This window comes from Sparus aurata, chromosome 4 (genome assembly GCF_900880675.1).
Source record: "Sparus aurata chromosome 4, fSpaAur1.1, whole genome shotgun sequence".
In the NCBI taxonomy this organism is placed as follows: Eukaryota; Metazoa; Chordata; class Actinopteri; order Spariformes; family Sparidae; genus Sparus; species Sparus aurata.
The window spans coordinates 26,949,414-26,963,394 of record NC_044190.1 but is presented as its reverse complement, the minus strand read 5'-3'; the positions used below and the strand labels follow the sequence as shown (position 1 = coordinate 26,963,394).

Below are 13,981 nucleotides of genomic sequence, written 5' to 3'. Positions count from 1 at the left end.
GTTTAGGTACGTTTCTAAAAAAAGACGACTAGGTCAGGTAATACACTGGCTAGAAAGGACAGACAAGACCGAGTGGCGTCCAAATGTCAAATTGATTAAATGTTTTATGTGCTTTCAGTTCAGTGGCAGCAATAATGTTGACAAACGTTATACTTCTACTCCATTACATTTCATGTAGTCTTTACTCTTGTTTCTGCACAGTGTAACTTCAGTGAGAGGGTCGGATCACAGCGTTACATACATATTTACTTCAACATACAAGTTTTCACATATAACATTGTTTTGGGGGGGCGCCAAATCACACAAAATGCCAATTTCTACATAATGTTGCAATAAGATTCATAACAAAAACCTATGATTTACTTTAAATAACAATGCTTTGGTAAAGATTAAACTACTAGCATCCAAACATTTTTGCTTATGAGTAGTCGAGTAAAATACAAGTGCTACAAATGTGCTCGTATTATACCATCAAAAACATTTTGTACTTGAGGACATCTTGTCATGTTTCTACAATTTCTCCTCTAAACCTTTCAGAAGTTTTTTTTTTTTTTTTAATGTTTGAGGAAAAATATCCCAGTCTTTTACAAAATGTTCACAGAAAAGCAAAGCTTTATTTTTTTTTAACAGAACTGTTTTTTTCTTCATTTCTCTTCCATAAATCATCTGACGACTCCTCTGATTTATTTTTAAAACCAACAGTGTGGACTCTATACTCGGCTTAGAAGCCAGTGGACTCAACTGTGTAACATAACTGTATATAAAATATTCAAAACTAGCTCAACCTCAACCAGCAATGACACTATAAAGCTTTTTGCACACTGATGAATCAGTACAAACAGTATGCTAAAAGGGGCACTATGTAGATTTGGAGACAAAATTTAAACTTGGTTCTTTAATGTTTACAATATTTAATAAGTTGATCATACAAACTCAGAAATATTTATTTTTTCCATAACCGATTAAACAAGCTGTTCCCAGAGGAAAATAAGATCCAGAGAACACTGTTTGAAGCTACAAAGGTGGCAAGGTCCGCCGCATATAAACAAAGTAAAAACAGTATGAAATTGTGTTGTAACTGTAAGGTCAGCTTGTTTATTCAGTTTATTTAGTCATGAAAATGAAGAGAGTTTGTTTATTTAGTTTGTTTAGGCATAAAAATGAAGATATTTCTCTTTTGATTAAAATCCGCATCCCCAAAACTACATAGTGCATCTTTAATGTAATGTTCCATTCGAGTAACAGGGACTTTTTCTGCAGATAAAACTTCAGTATTTTCACTTTTGAATGAAGGATGTTTACTCATAACATAATACATAGTGTTCTGGTACTTTCAGTTCATTTAACTTCAATAAGAATTCTGAGTACATCTTATAACCACTGTGCAGTTTTTGTACACCAACCTATTTTTACATGAAACCATCATATTTAAGTGCATGTAAGTTAATAATAACACATTCAAATTTGCATAGATCTTTATTTTAGTAGAATCTATAATTGACATCAATTAAATAAAAAGGAGAAAAACAAGAGCAAAAAAATCTTTAAATTACAAGAAAATTACACTGCACCATTCATATAGTACAAAAATAGGCCTTATTTTAGAGTTATTTCCCATGTGAAGATAGTCATTCTTGTACATTATTCATAGGTCACAAATCTGTAAGGTAATGTGTGCAGCCACAGGCCAGGAGCCGAGAGGCGAGGGGGGGTCAACAGAGGGCGCTCCACCAACTGCTGCTACCCCTCCGCTCCGACACAAAGTATTCATTTATACTCGAGCAAGCATGTGCACACACGGACACACGCAGGTCTGCTTCAGCCCTTAAAGTTAATGGAGATGGGATACATTCTACCTCCTCCCTCCACAGCTGCTGAACACACCGGCTGCCACTGCAGGTCATCAAACGAAGGCAGAGATGACAGAATGATATCAAACAAAACACACATATGAAGGGGGGGGGGCAATGGGCTGTGACGACCTGAACGCAGCACGTCGCATCACTAAACAGACAGCATTATAATGATTGTCTTTGGTTATGCCAAAGATATTGCTCCTATTAACTCCATCCGACTTCATATCGATCACTTCACACTACAACCTAAGGCAGGACTGAAGCAACATCGAGCTCCACGTTAAAGAAATCAGCTGAATAAAGAAAAAAAAGCTTCCATTATTCCCACGAGCGAGTCTTTTCTTTACAGCCAGAGGAGACAATTTGGAAAGCACTTTTTTTCTGCGTGTAACATCTCTGTTACTTCCTACATGAAAAGTCTTCACACTTAGTGCCAGTTAAGTGTGCCGCCTTATTATAACTAGCTGCTTCCGGCAAAATTAGAGAAGCAGAGAACATCTTTTTTCTTTTTTTTTTTCTTTTTAGTGTGTAGTGTCCATCACATCCTCGCAGTGAAAGAGTGAGATGGCTGCTAATGGTTTTCTGCAGCTCCCCGTGCTTCGGGGGCATTGGCTACTTAATGCTGCCTGCATTCATGATTTTCTTAAAAGCTGAACACTTGAATGCACAACGCTCCAAGTTAATCAGTTTAAAGTTTTCTGAGTGAATACAACATCAACTTGTGCAAACACCCCAAAATGACGAACTTAAGGAGAAACTTCACTCTTTTTTTGGAAGCATTTATTCCCTTTGGAAGGGACAAGACTGAGCATCAATGAATCAACACTAATTGTGACAAATTGGTCCACATTATTGTTCTTCTCAAAATGCAAATTCTGAGCATCCAGAGTTAAAGAGAAATGTTGATAGAAGCAATTTCGTTGCCGCATTAGCCCATTATCTGTTGTTTACACAATTCACACCCAGCTGGGAAGTCAATAGGATTCTGCGACTCAAGTCTGAGGCTGTATTTATTACGTTTTTTTAAATCAGCGCCCCTCCTTAAACTGGGGCTAATCAAAGCCTAAATGGCAGTAGGCACTAATGTACATCACACAAAGCGATGCAGCACGCACTCATTACTCTGCAGCCACATTAGATTTGTTCCTTCAGAGGGCACTTTCTCTAAATCCACACTCTCGGGTTCCTTTCCAATCCATTTTAGTGCTTCCTGGCTGAGACTGCTGTGATAAGCCAAATGTGCTACACCTGCACTGGCCATCTGAGTTGAATTAAGCTTCCTGGCTCAGCAGAGAGCATACATACCAATCTTTCTCCCTGCTTTTGAACAGGATGTTGGCAGGTTATGGATTGAAACTCTTTGTTCTCCTCTTTTCTTTCTCTCTGAACACGCAATTTAAATCACATTCAGCTCTGCATATTTACGAATAATAACAGCTTCTGAGAAGGCTTTCTAACAAAAGTGGTTTAATTAAAATCGATTTGTTCCATGTTCTCGTGCACCCTCACCCTCAAGACAAGCACTTTGATTGTCCGTGACATAAACTTATAATAACACAAAAAAAATGTCTTTCCCCCGATGGAGCCACCGAGAGGTGAGAGAAACAAATGCCCTTAACAATTTTAAGTTGATATAGCACTTAAACGCCAGCCAACAAGGTCTATGAAAAATCCTTCAACCCATTGTATTTTCAACAACAGGTTTTAAAGCCCAGATGTGCCTGCCTACGAACGCTGATCCTAAAGGGCGATAGGAGCTTCAGGAGACTAGAATTTATACAGCAGCTTTACAGTTTCTGAATTGCAATTGCTTGTTTCTCATCTAAAAAACATCAACTTGACTTACATGCCTATGCCCCCCCGATCGTTCCCCAGAGACGTGTTATCATATCTGGCCTACTTATAATTTGACCTCTATAATCACTAAACAGCTCCTCTAACAGCATGTATGAACCCTTGCTGAATGATATGAGAGGTAGATAAAAGGATGAGCAGCTGCAGTATTGTATGCATGTCATCACCATGACAACCTCTCTCAGCAAGCTCCACTGTTTGTGAACAGGCAAAGAAAAGAAAAAATTCAACATAGTAGAAAAAAAAAAAAAAAAAGGGATCAGTGGATTCAAAATGGCTACTCTGGATTAAATAATATGATGCATTTTTTAGATGATAACCAGCCCGGGAGAAGAATCACGTTCAAACAATCTTCCCTAAAGGTATGATTAAAATCTCTCAAAAATAAATAGTCACTGCAGTATCATTCAGAATGTAATTAATTGTAAAGAACACTGAAGAGATCATCTGAAATTCAGATTTGATGAAGACTGGAGGGTGAGTGCAGGGATGCTGATGAGATGCGGAGCCTCGACGCAGGGTTTCTAAACAGCATTCAAGATTTGAAGACGAGAGCAGAAACGAAGGCGGAAACCTTCACTTCAAAGGGCCTATAATCATTTCTCTCTCTCTCTCTCACACACACACACACACACACACACAAAGTTGAAGTCGATATGATAGGAGGCATGTGTTTTTAATGTTAATGAAAACAGAGAGCATCGATGTGTCGCTGCTGTTTCTGCTCTGTCAAGAAATCAATCACAGGTGACTTAACACCCACTCGATGCTTTGAGAGGGTGCTTGTGCTCAACAGTCACATATTGTTCCAGGTCCCATCACAACCTCGGCTGCAGGGTGTGAGAACATCAAACACAGGAATGAAATATCCCTGGAAAGGATTGTGCCTCAGGGTTGATCGAGTGGTCTGTGTGTGTGTGTGTGTGTGTGTTTTTTTTCTCCAAATGTGTCTTCTGATGGATAACCTTTTATGAGTGGGGGATAAATTATAGTTTCCAAACTGGAATAAGAGTCCATCTTAAAGCCCAAAAAGCTGGAGGAAGCTTTGCTGGTGGTGTGACTCACTGTTTGTTCTGCCAGAGCTGAGAGGGATCTTTTTCCACATTGTGTGTACAACAGAAGAGCTAAAGTCACACCCAGATCAACAACTGACTGTTTGAAAGATGGATAGTTTAGGGTAAATACCGTTCATTCTCTCATCGTAAAAAAAAAAAAAAAAGCCGGCATTACATATTCAGAAAGCTCTCAGTCTGTTTTGTTTCTCTAATGGTTTATAATCGCGTGTCACCAGTCGGTGTCTGAACATTTCCCACTTTACGCTTTTGATCTGAGCATTTTTAAAATGCACTTTAAATCTGTGAATCGCTGCAGATAAGTGGTGCTTTCCGGGACAGATTTTGGATGTTGATGTCACTAAATGACACTTTGGAGGGAATCAGTGTTACCAAATCCGATTTCATGCCTCATAATGCAATTTTTTGTCACTGTTTTTAAGTTCAAGTAGCAAATGTGACAGGACCAGCGTTAGCTTCTCTATAAAGGGCACTACACTCTTCATCAGATTTTCACGCTCATGTACACACACACATAGGCTAACAAACATGAGTGCTCACTCACACACACACACACACACTCACACACACATGCACGCATCTCTACTCCTCACATTCAACAATCTCGTCCGGCTACTGCACTGAGACTGATGGAAAGAGGGGAAAAAAGGAGGAAGAAAGCAAATAATAATCATTTGTTTGCTGTAACAAAAAGGAGCTGGAGGTGGGAGTGGACTCTGCACAGACAGACACTCTTAGTGATTGAGGGCAAGAGGAGGGAGAGAGCCAGTTTAATAGAAATGCGCCCAAGTGTGAACAGAGCAAAGCTCGGGCCATCCTGAGCTCTGAGGGACAGCGGCTTCCCATCAGGTCTCCCACTGCAGAGTGGAAGTCAAGGTCCTGAAGCAGGACTCAGATGAGAAACCCGGTGAGACAGAAACAGAACCAGAGGGATGAGAGATAAAACCAGAAAAGACTGTGAAAGGACAGTTACCACAGCCCTGAATTATCAGACAAATGGTCAGGGATTTAAAAGCAGGAGAAGGAGGGATGTGGGGAGGCATTAAAGAGCACTTTGTGTTTTGATAAAGGCAGTCCTCTCATTGTGGACGTCAAACTCTTCGTTTTCGGAGTCTGTATTTGCCTCGTCATCGCCCCACACAGTTGGGATGCCGCGGTATGACACCACCCTATTTCCCCCAAGGCTGAAGCCGCCCCCGAGGCCGCCACCAGCTTCCAGAGAGGGCAGCTTAATGAGTGCGCCTGAACGCAGCTGTAGCATCAGGAAGACACCAGCGAAGGTAGCGATGATGGCCATGCAGCTGAGCACAGCGATGGTTATGGGCAGGCGGGAGATTGGCTCCAGATCCGAACCCGGGTTCCCCGGGCCCACCATGAAGCTGCCGGGGGACTCACGCATGTACTGGTTAAGGTGCAGGCAGGTGCCAGATATGGGGTCCAGGGAGCTGTGAGGGGGGCAGGACAGGCAGGCCCGAGGGCTGAGGCTGCTGCAGGTCAGGCAGGGCGGTGGGCAGGGCAGGCAGGCGGGGACGGAAGCTGGTGGAATAGAGTTTCCCACTGTGTAGTTTAGGGGCTGGGAGCCCACGGAGAAGCCTGCTGGACATTCTTTCACACAGCCCTGCTGAAAGAGGTAGTAGCCGGTGTCGCACTCTGTAACAGAAACACAGAAACAAAAGTGAAATAAACAGCCTTTGAGTCCAACAAACTACAAACAGAGGACCAGAATTCCTGTGGAGACAGTCAAGGCTCACAGAAATGTGTTAACGTGGACATTTCTGTGTGTTCAGTCACGGTTGTTCGAGACAAAGTTTTAAGGCAAATTTGCCTTAAAGTCACCATTTCCACTTCTGTTAGTGCTACTTCAGTTAACTTAAAAAAGAAAAACTGATGACAAAAAGCTTTGCAATTTAAATGCTGAGTGCAGCATGTTTAAGTCAACAGAACAATTTCCATATGCAGCAGGTCCAGATGCACAGACCATTGCCTATAATGGCACTTAACAGACTGTGGGCGCTGGGGGTAACAGAGCTGAAAACAGGAGTGTGAGCCAAGAGGAGGAGGAAAATCTAATTTACTGCAGGGCCTTGTCAACTTGTTCAAAAACAAAGGAAACTATAACTGTGAGCCCGAAGTCAGAGTGCCCTGTGTCCTATAATCATAGCATATGATAATCAGTCCACCTGCTAATGAATCCGTGTATGATCGTGTCACTTATTGTGAATGTACCGCTGACAGCCTGTAGGGGTCAGACTGACAACATGTAGTTGGACTTCATTGTATCTGGAGACCTTGCTTCCAGCAGTATTTGGATTAGATAGGAGCCGGCAGTATGGACACCATTAAATTTGAATGAGATTATTAAAAAGGGACCTTGGGTGAAATTTAATTCAATCCCATCAGAAATGAGTTCTTCATTTAAAATGGATACTGATACCGAAGCTGCATAATGATGTGACATTTGCAGGAAGAGTTTGAATAAGATAATAGTGTGACTCTCAAAAGCAAGTTTGAAGCAGCGCAGCACACATGCTAGCATTTCACCCCGTTCCCCTCCAAACAACCAGGCTGCTCCACATGTCACATCTCAGCATGACTCAGTGATTACCCTGCCTCTCCTCGGATGTTGGGACAGGCACTTCCTGTGAGGAACAAACTGGGGGCGAGAGAAACCACTCTTACCGATGCATATCTGCCTCAGGTCCAAGGTCTTGCAGCTGTCGTTGCCAGGCTGAGGCTCATCAGAGGAGCTGGAGGATGGTGTGCCGGTGCCGTACAGCACCAGGATGAACTGGGTCAGAGTGCCTGAGTGTGGGAGATAAGGGACAGAGATAAAAACTGAAATTAACCCGGGAAGAAAAAGTAGGCCTGTCAAAAACAGTAAGGCTCCGGCACTCCCTCGGAAGGATTTTGTAAATGTATCCTCTTCTCATTGTAGAAGCTTGAATTTTGTGACAGAAAATGACTCCTCGAAATGAGTCTCGATTTAAAGACAGCGTGATTTCACTCTTTGGAGCGTTATAAAGTGTGAACGTCCCAGAGGATTCATTCAAGTGCAGAGGCTTTGTGAGAGGTTCTACTTTAGCAAAATCTCTCATTACTGAGGAGGGAGGTGTGACACGTGTATCTACATCTGTTTTCTGTGGGATCTTGGCTTCTGAATAGCTGTGTTGAGGGTGGACCTGCTATGTCCAGCTGCAGATGATCTAAGTGTAAACAAGAAGAGTGAAGTGTTTACTCCACTGTTTTATCATGCTCCCTGCTAGAAGAACGCTATTTGCTGCAGAGCCAGTCAGCTTCACAGCTCCTATAAAGAGAACAAGGGCACTTGAGGTGCAGGAGCCACTTGATTTCAAATCTCATAGCACTGAACCTATAACCCTCGAGCAGAACTCAACATGCTGATGAGCCTTCATGTGAGGTGACCGCAACACCTCCAGTTTGAATCCACCTGAGGACTTAAAGTTGCATTTCCCTGTCTGTATTGCTCAACTACTATTTAAAATAGTGCTGAAACAACCAGCTGATTAGTCTATTTGATGGATTTTCCTCCAATAATTACTCCATCCATTTGTTATTTTTGAAGTTTTCATCCTTATATTGCCATTACTTTGCATATAAGAATCAAGATTTAGTATTCTGTGTTATGTCTCATTGATTTCTAATTATGTACTTGAGTTGTTAGGCCATGGGGATATGATAATTTATGTGACTTTATGGGTTTGATTTTATGTTTTTGTCTGGCTTTGAGCGATCTTGTCGCTGTTTGTTTTCTTGCTGTTGCCTCTTTATTAATACAATGATTAGTCAATCTGATGAAAAGTACTTGAGAGAGATTTATTTGAATCATTCTAGTTGTTTGTCAAGCAAAAACACCATTCCAGCCAAGGAACCTAAAAAAGAAGGAAGTGTTGTTAACTCACAGAGTCTTTCTTTGGTGTCGATGGGAGATGCATGGAGAAACACACTAAAACCTACATATACATCCTATGACTTATGATGGAGAAACGTCCCCAGAAATTGGAAGGACATACCTCAGAGAGAAGGTTAACTACTGATTTTTTTTTCCCAAATTATTGACAGGGGTGATGACACTATGACCAAATATCACTGATGTGACTGCAATTGCACTGTGAACAGGAGCCTCTCCAAACAAAGTCGAGGGACAAACACAGGGTGATAAAAACTCAGTTGTTAACCTACATCATAGATATGTTGGGTTCAGAACGCATTTCTCCATACATCTCCCCATAGACTCCACTACAGCTGTCACCACAGTCTGGCACCAATGCAGAATTTATGATGTGATGACCCTTCCTTTTTTTTTAAGTTCCTTTGTTCCAGTTACTTAAATGTGAGGATTTGCTGCTTTTCTTTGTTCAATATTGTATTAAATCAAAGATCTTTAGATTTTAGACTGACAGATTAAACTTTTTTCCTGAATATGTCTCATTGGAAATGTTGGACCTCTGATGGACTACTTTCAACATTTCTACCAATTTAATGAAAAAACTGTTAATCTGAAAAGTAAATAACAGATTAATCAAAAATGAAAATAATCATTAGTTAGCAGCTCTACCTCAAATATGGCCAAAGGGCAAATAAAACTTGGATTGCAGAGTTCTAGATATGAACACACAATCATGGAGGAAAATCCACCAAATGTTAATTTCTCAACGAAAATGTCTCACCATAGTCACTGGCACCGGCCACGTTCTCGATCTCCAGTGTCCACGCCCCGGTGGGGTTCTCATCCCAGGAGTGGGTGGTCATGAAAGCCCAGTCATTAAAACCCTCTGACGAGTAGTCATGAGGCCTGCAGGAGAACGACACACAGCAATGTCAACGTGTGCGCGCGCGTGTGTGTGTGTGTGCAGTGTTGGGGAGACTTAACCTACATGTAGTTAAACTACATAGCTTAACTACAATTTGCTGTAACTTGCTGGTAGTTAAACTACATTCATATTTTGTGCTGCGTCAAGTAGTCATTTTTTGTAGTTTAACTACTCAATTTACAAACTACAATTTTGACCAATAACATTAAATATTTTTTATTTAAAAAAGACCTATATAACATAATACATTTTTTATTCTTATTTTAAAAAGGCATGAAACATGTCATGACATGCTAAGCCAACGCTGCCTCTGATTGGCTTGCCCTGGCAGCACTCAAATGCTTCACAGAGCGGGTGGGTCTTTGTGCCAAGGAAGGCAGTGCTCATATGGCACAAGTACGTCATGGACAACCCTCACGCCAGCCCAACCAGGGCCATATTTGAGCATGTACATGTTGGATATAGATGCATCTACAGACACGACCTACGTGTTCACATGTGAGCCCTGCAAGCCGAAAACAACAATAATTTTGACTTTTTTTGACTTTTTCCTCTCCAGTTAAGAGGCATATTTCTTCTAGCATGTGAATGTTTTGTAGGCTATTATATTTTGTTTCATATACACCATATGTTGATTTATTTAACGCTGAGTTAAATGAGTATGATGAGTATAAGTAGTTGGTAAAGCTATTTTTTTTTTAGCAGTAGTTTTACAAACTACATTTCTCCAGGGGTAGAAATGTAGTCTGTTCAAACTACTGCCAGGCTGAACTTTTACAAGTTACGCTTGCAAAGTAGTTTCCCCAGTAGTGTGTGTGTGTGTGTGTGTGTGTGTATGTGTGTGTGTGTGTGTGTGTGTGTGTGTGTGTGTGTGTGTGTGTGTGTGTGTGTGTGTGTGTGTGTGTGTGTGTTTATACCTGGGGTGGAGCAGCGTGGAGCGCGTGCCAGCAGGACTAATGAGGTGGATAGCCAGGTTTCCCCTCCTGTTGTAGGACAGGGTGAGCCGGGCCTGGACGTGCTCTAATGAGGTCACGTGACTGTTTGTCCCGATGCAGGCATCCACACTCTTGTTAATTGACAAATGGAAGCCAATGTTCCTGTTAAACAAGACAAAAGACATACAAAGATGACACATTAAGACAGCTGTGTGCATCAGCTGTTGGGTGTGTGCTGCTGGAATCATTTATAAACACTGTGTCAGTGTGACTCTTTTGCTTCTTGCCTGCAAAGGGTGAAGAGTTTGTGGCCTTGAACAGGATTAATGTCTCAGAACCTGTAAGCGACACAGACTTTGTGGAGGCAAATCACCTCTTTTTATTCTTCTCCGAAATCCGCTTAACAGATAACATGCATTCACAACAGCTGAGAGGAGGAGGAGGAGGAAGGTGGCAAGGTTTTGCCGAATTATAGACGAGAAGACACGGTGTGATCACAGCACCGTCACGCCGTTTTAATACACAGTCCCTCAAGGTTCAGTCTGATAAATGTTTCATGATGCATTCAAAGACTACATAAATGCATTTGACCTTTACAGCAGCCTCACATGGTAACACTCTAAAGGTTAATTTGCAGCACTTTTCGAGATGCCAATAAGTCATACAGGGACTGCCCACATTATTTTTATGATACATAAACATTTGCATGTTGGGGCTATTCTAAAACATGTATTTGTGGAGCATTGAAGCAGGGTAAGAAAACATGAGAGGAGAAAATGGAAATGTATACAAATGGATGCAGAAGTTGATTTATCCTGCCAGTTGACCGCTGTTGCATAACTGAGATTGAAGTTCTGTGAAGCAAAATTTGCAGCACTGTTGGAATCAGGCCTCTGTTTTTGCAAGCACACACAAAACGGATGGAGAGAAGGATGTGCTACAAACCTATTAAAAAGCAATTTGCTATTCAGTCACAGTTGGGAAATCAACAAGTAAAAGAGGGCAACTGATCAGGAAGGATAGCCGACAACTTTGGCTGAGTGTTATCAAAGGTATCAAGATGTCGATACTTATTAATTCTGACTATTTTAAACAGTTTCAGCACTAATTTTGGGCAGTATGGATTCACCAGTGCCAGCTGCATCAAGTTGACACTTCCACTGCCCACATTGCCTCACCTCTTCTATAAGTAAATTAACTTAGTCACTGTTTAAAAGCCTTGTTATATCTGTGTTTAAAAAATCCAAAATTGAATGCCCACAATGTTGTGTCAGTTTATCCCTGTGGTATCAAATATTGATATTTTAAGAAGTATTGTATCAAAGTTTGGAGTTCCAGTATCACAAGAACACAAAAGCCCTGTTTCAACCATGCAGTCCGGTTCAGTTCAGTTCAATTCATTACACAGCTGTTTGCGTTATCGTTGACAACATTTGTGGATGGTAGCAAAAGAACCACTCCATACCATCCTGTATTTTGTTACCCTTCTGTTGAGGTACCTTGCACACTGATCCAATCTGAAACAAGGCTTTATCTATTATAAACATTTCAGGTGACACGCTATAAAAATCCCCTAGGTTTGAAGGTAAACACTATTGCTGAAAGTCATAGATACCTGTGAAAGACTTCGTGGTTTAGCATCATTAACACATAGCTTAACCAGCATTATTTCTGGTTCAGTTTGTTTTGTCCCTGGCACACAGCAGCTCCCAGCAGATCCTCTCCAGTGCATCACAATCGCGCACCAATTACACATTTGGAATCATTTATTGAACATTCCTTTAATCAAATCTTTTTACAGCCGTAATCCTGGGGAGACACAAATGGGTATTTATAACCGGGGTGTTTAAAGCTTTACACAACCACCAAAAAATGATTCTGGGAGGCAGCCAAACCTTAAGAAATGCCATCCATTTTGGTAGTGAGCATACTTGTAAAAGAGCAGGGTGTTTTTCACATCATTAATCACTTTTTGAAGAGCTGTGTCAGAGCTTGGAACTCAGTTTGCAATAAAATGTGGTAGACGATAATTTGAATCAAGTTTGTTAAATTCTCTTTTAAGTCTTTAAGAACAAAGTGTGGACACATCTCACATTTTCACATTCAGTGTTAAAACACTCAGCATCCTGTAACTTATTTGGTTAGACGCATGAAAAGACTTCAAGCTTTTTCCAAATGTAAAAACAAGGTTGATTTCAAATCAATGACATGCAAATGGCGGTCGCTCTGAAATTCACAAACAAATATTTTGATAGACAGGACAACACAAAACGCCACAGCTTTTCATTTATCATCTAACTGCTACTCAAGTGAAGTTGGCAAAATGATTGTAATTATGGTCATAATGATGTGGTGCTGCCGTTTTCCCTGGAAATGTGTCCTTTCTGATACCCCATCATGATTCGGATGCAATCACTGGATATAATCGACAGCGAGAAAGACACTGAAAGCCTACCTGCTGACTTATTCCTAGTCACTCTGGATAAGTGAGCCAGCTAAACACCTAAAATGTAAATTGAATAACCTGCCTCGACTGCTGCTCCCAGACGCTCGAACCATCTGCTCTGGGCTCTCATAGCTGCGATAAAAGAGAGAGAAACCTAAAACCCAGCGAGAGAAGTGACAGGGTGCGCATAATGAAGAGGAGATGTCAGAGAGTGTTTAGATGGAAGATGAAGAAAATGGCTGAGGAGAAAATATTGAATCCTAACAGTGAACACACGAGTTGACAAATTACTATTTCTTTTTTAAATATTCTGCACACACACATACACCGGTGACAGGAAGCATTTCAACAAGCGCCCCGAGCCGCACTGAAGATGAAGATGTAACGTGTCAATGCAGCAGAGGATCAACAGCTCAGTCCCACACCTGTGTTTTGTTATATTTCTCATATCGCTCACTGCATCTTAAACATCCAGGTTGGTTGCATCATGCTGCTTAACCCCTCAATAATCACGTTTCTTATTATTGTATATTTACTATTGTCACTTTATCAGTGTAAATGGCCTTTCTGATCACGTCTGCTTCGTTGATCCCTGATAACTTCCCTCATATCAGATCTCTTTAATCTTAAATTTGAGTTACACAAACAACAAACCAACATCAAAGAACTAGTGCTGATGAAAGCAGACTGTTGCATCACGCCTGTGTCTCCACCAAAAAGCTGCCCTTAAACACACCACAAAGACTACAGCCGACGGTCAAATGCATGGGATGAAATACCTCTCCATACCACCAGGTGGCTATAGTTTGTTTTTGTCATACAGATGGGGTAATCAAAAGACTCCAGACTGAAGATATACAAACAGGTGTTTGTAGCTGGTTCTACAGTCAAATTAATTGTATTTATATAAGGCTTATTAGCAACAAAGGTTATCTCATAACACTTCTCAATACGAGCAGGCAAAGACCAAACTCTTTCAATAGTC

General features: G+C 41.1%; 1 protein-coding gene across 2 annotated transcripts in view; it reads right to left on the bottom strand.

Annotated features, from left to right (window-relative positions):
- Positions 1–954: 954 nt before the first annotated feature.
- The window catches only part of furina (furin (paired basic amino acid cleaving enzyme) a), a 94,326-nt gene continuing 81,299 nt past the window's right edge, over positions 955–13,981 (bottom strand). For both annotated transcript variants that reach the window (XM_030414093.1, XM_030414095.1), the window contains exons 13-16: positions 10,533–10,712; positions 9,472–9,596; positions 7,463–7,585; positions 955–6,433 (exon numbers count right to left, since the gene is read on the bottom strand). In XM_030414093.1, coding sequence (XP_030269953.1) covers positions 5,826–6,433; positions 7,463–7,585; positions 9,472–9,596; positions 10,533–10,712 — 1,036 coding nt within the window. In that variant the 3' untranslated portion in view covers positions 955–5,825. The remainder of the gene's footprint in view (positions 6,434–7,462; positions 7,586–9,471; positions 9,597–10,532; positions 10,713–13,981) is intronic.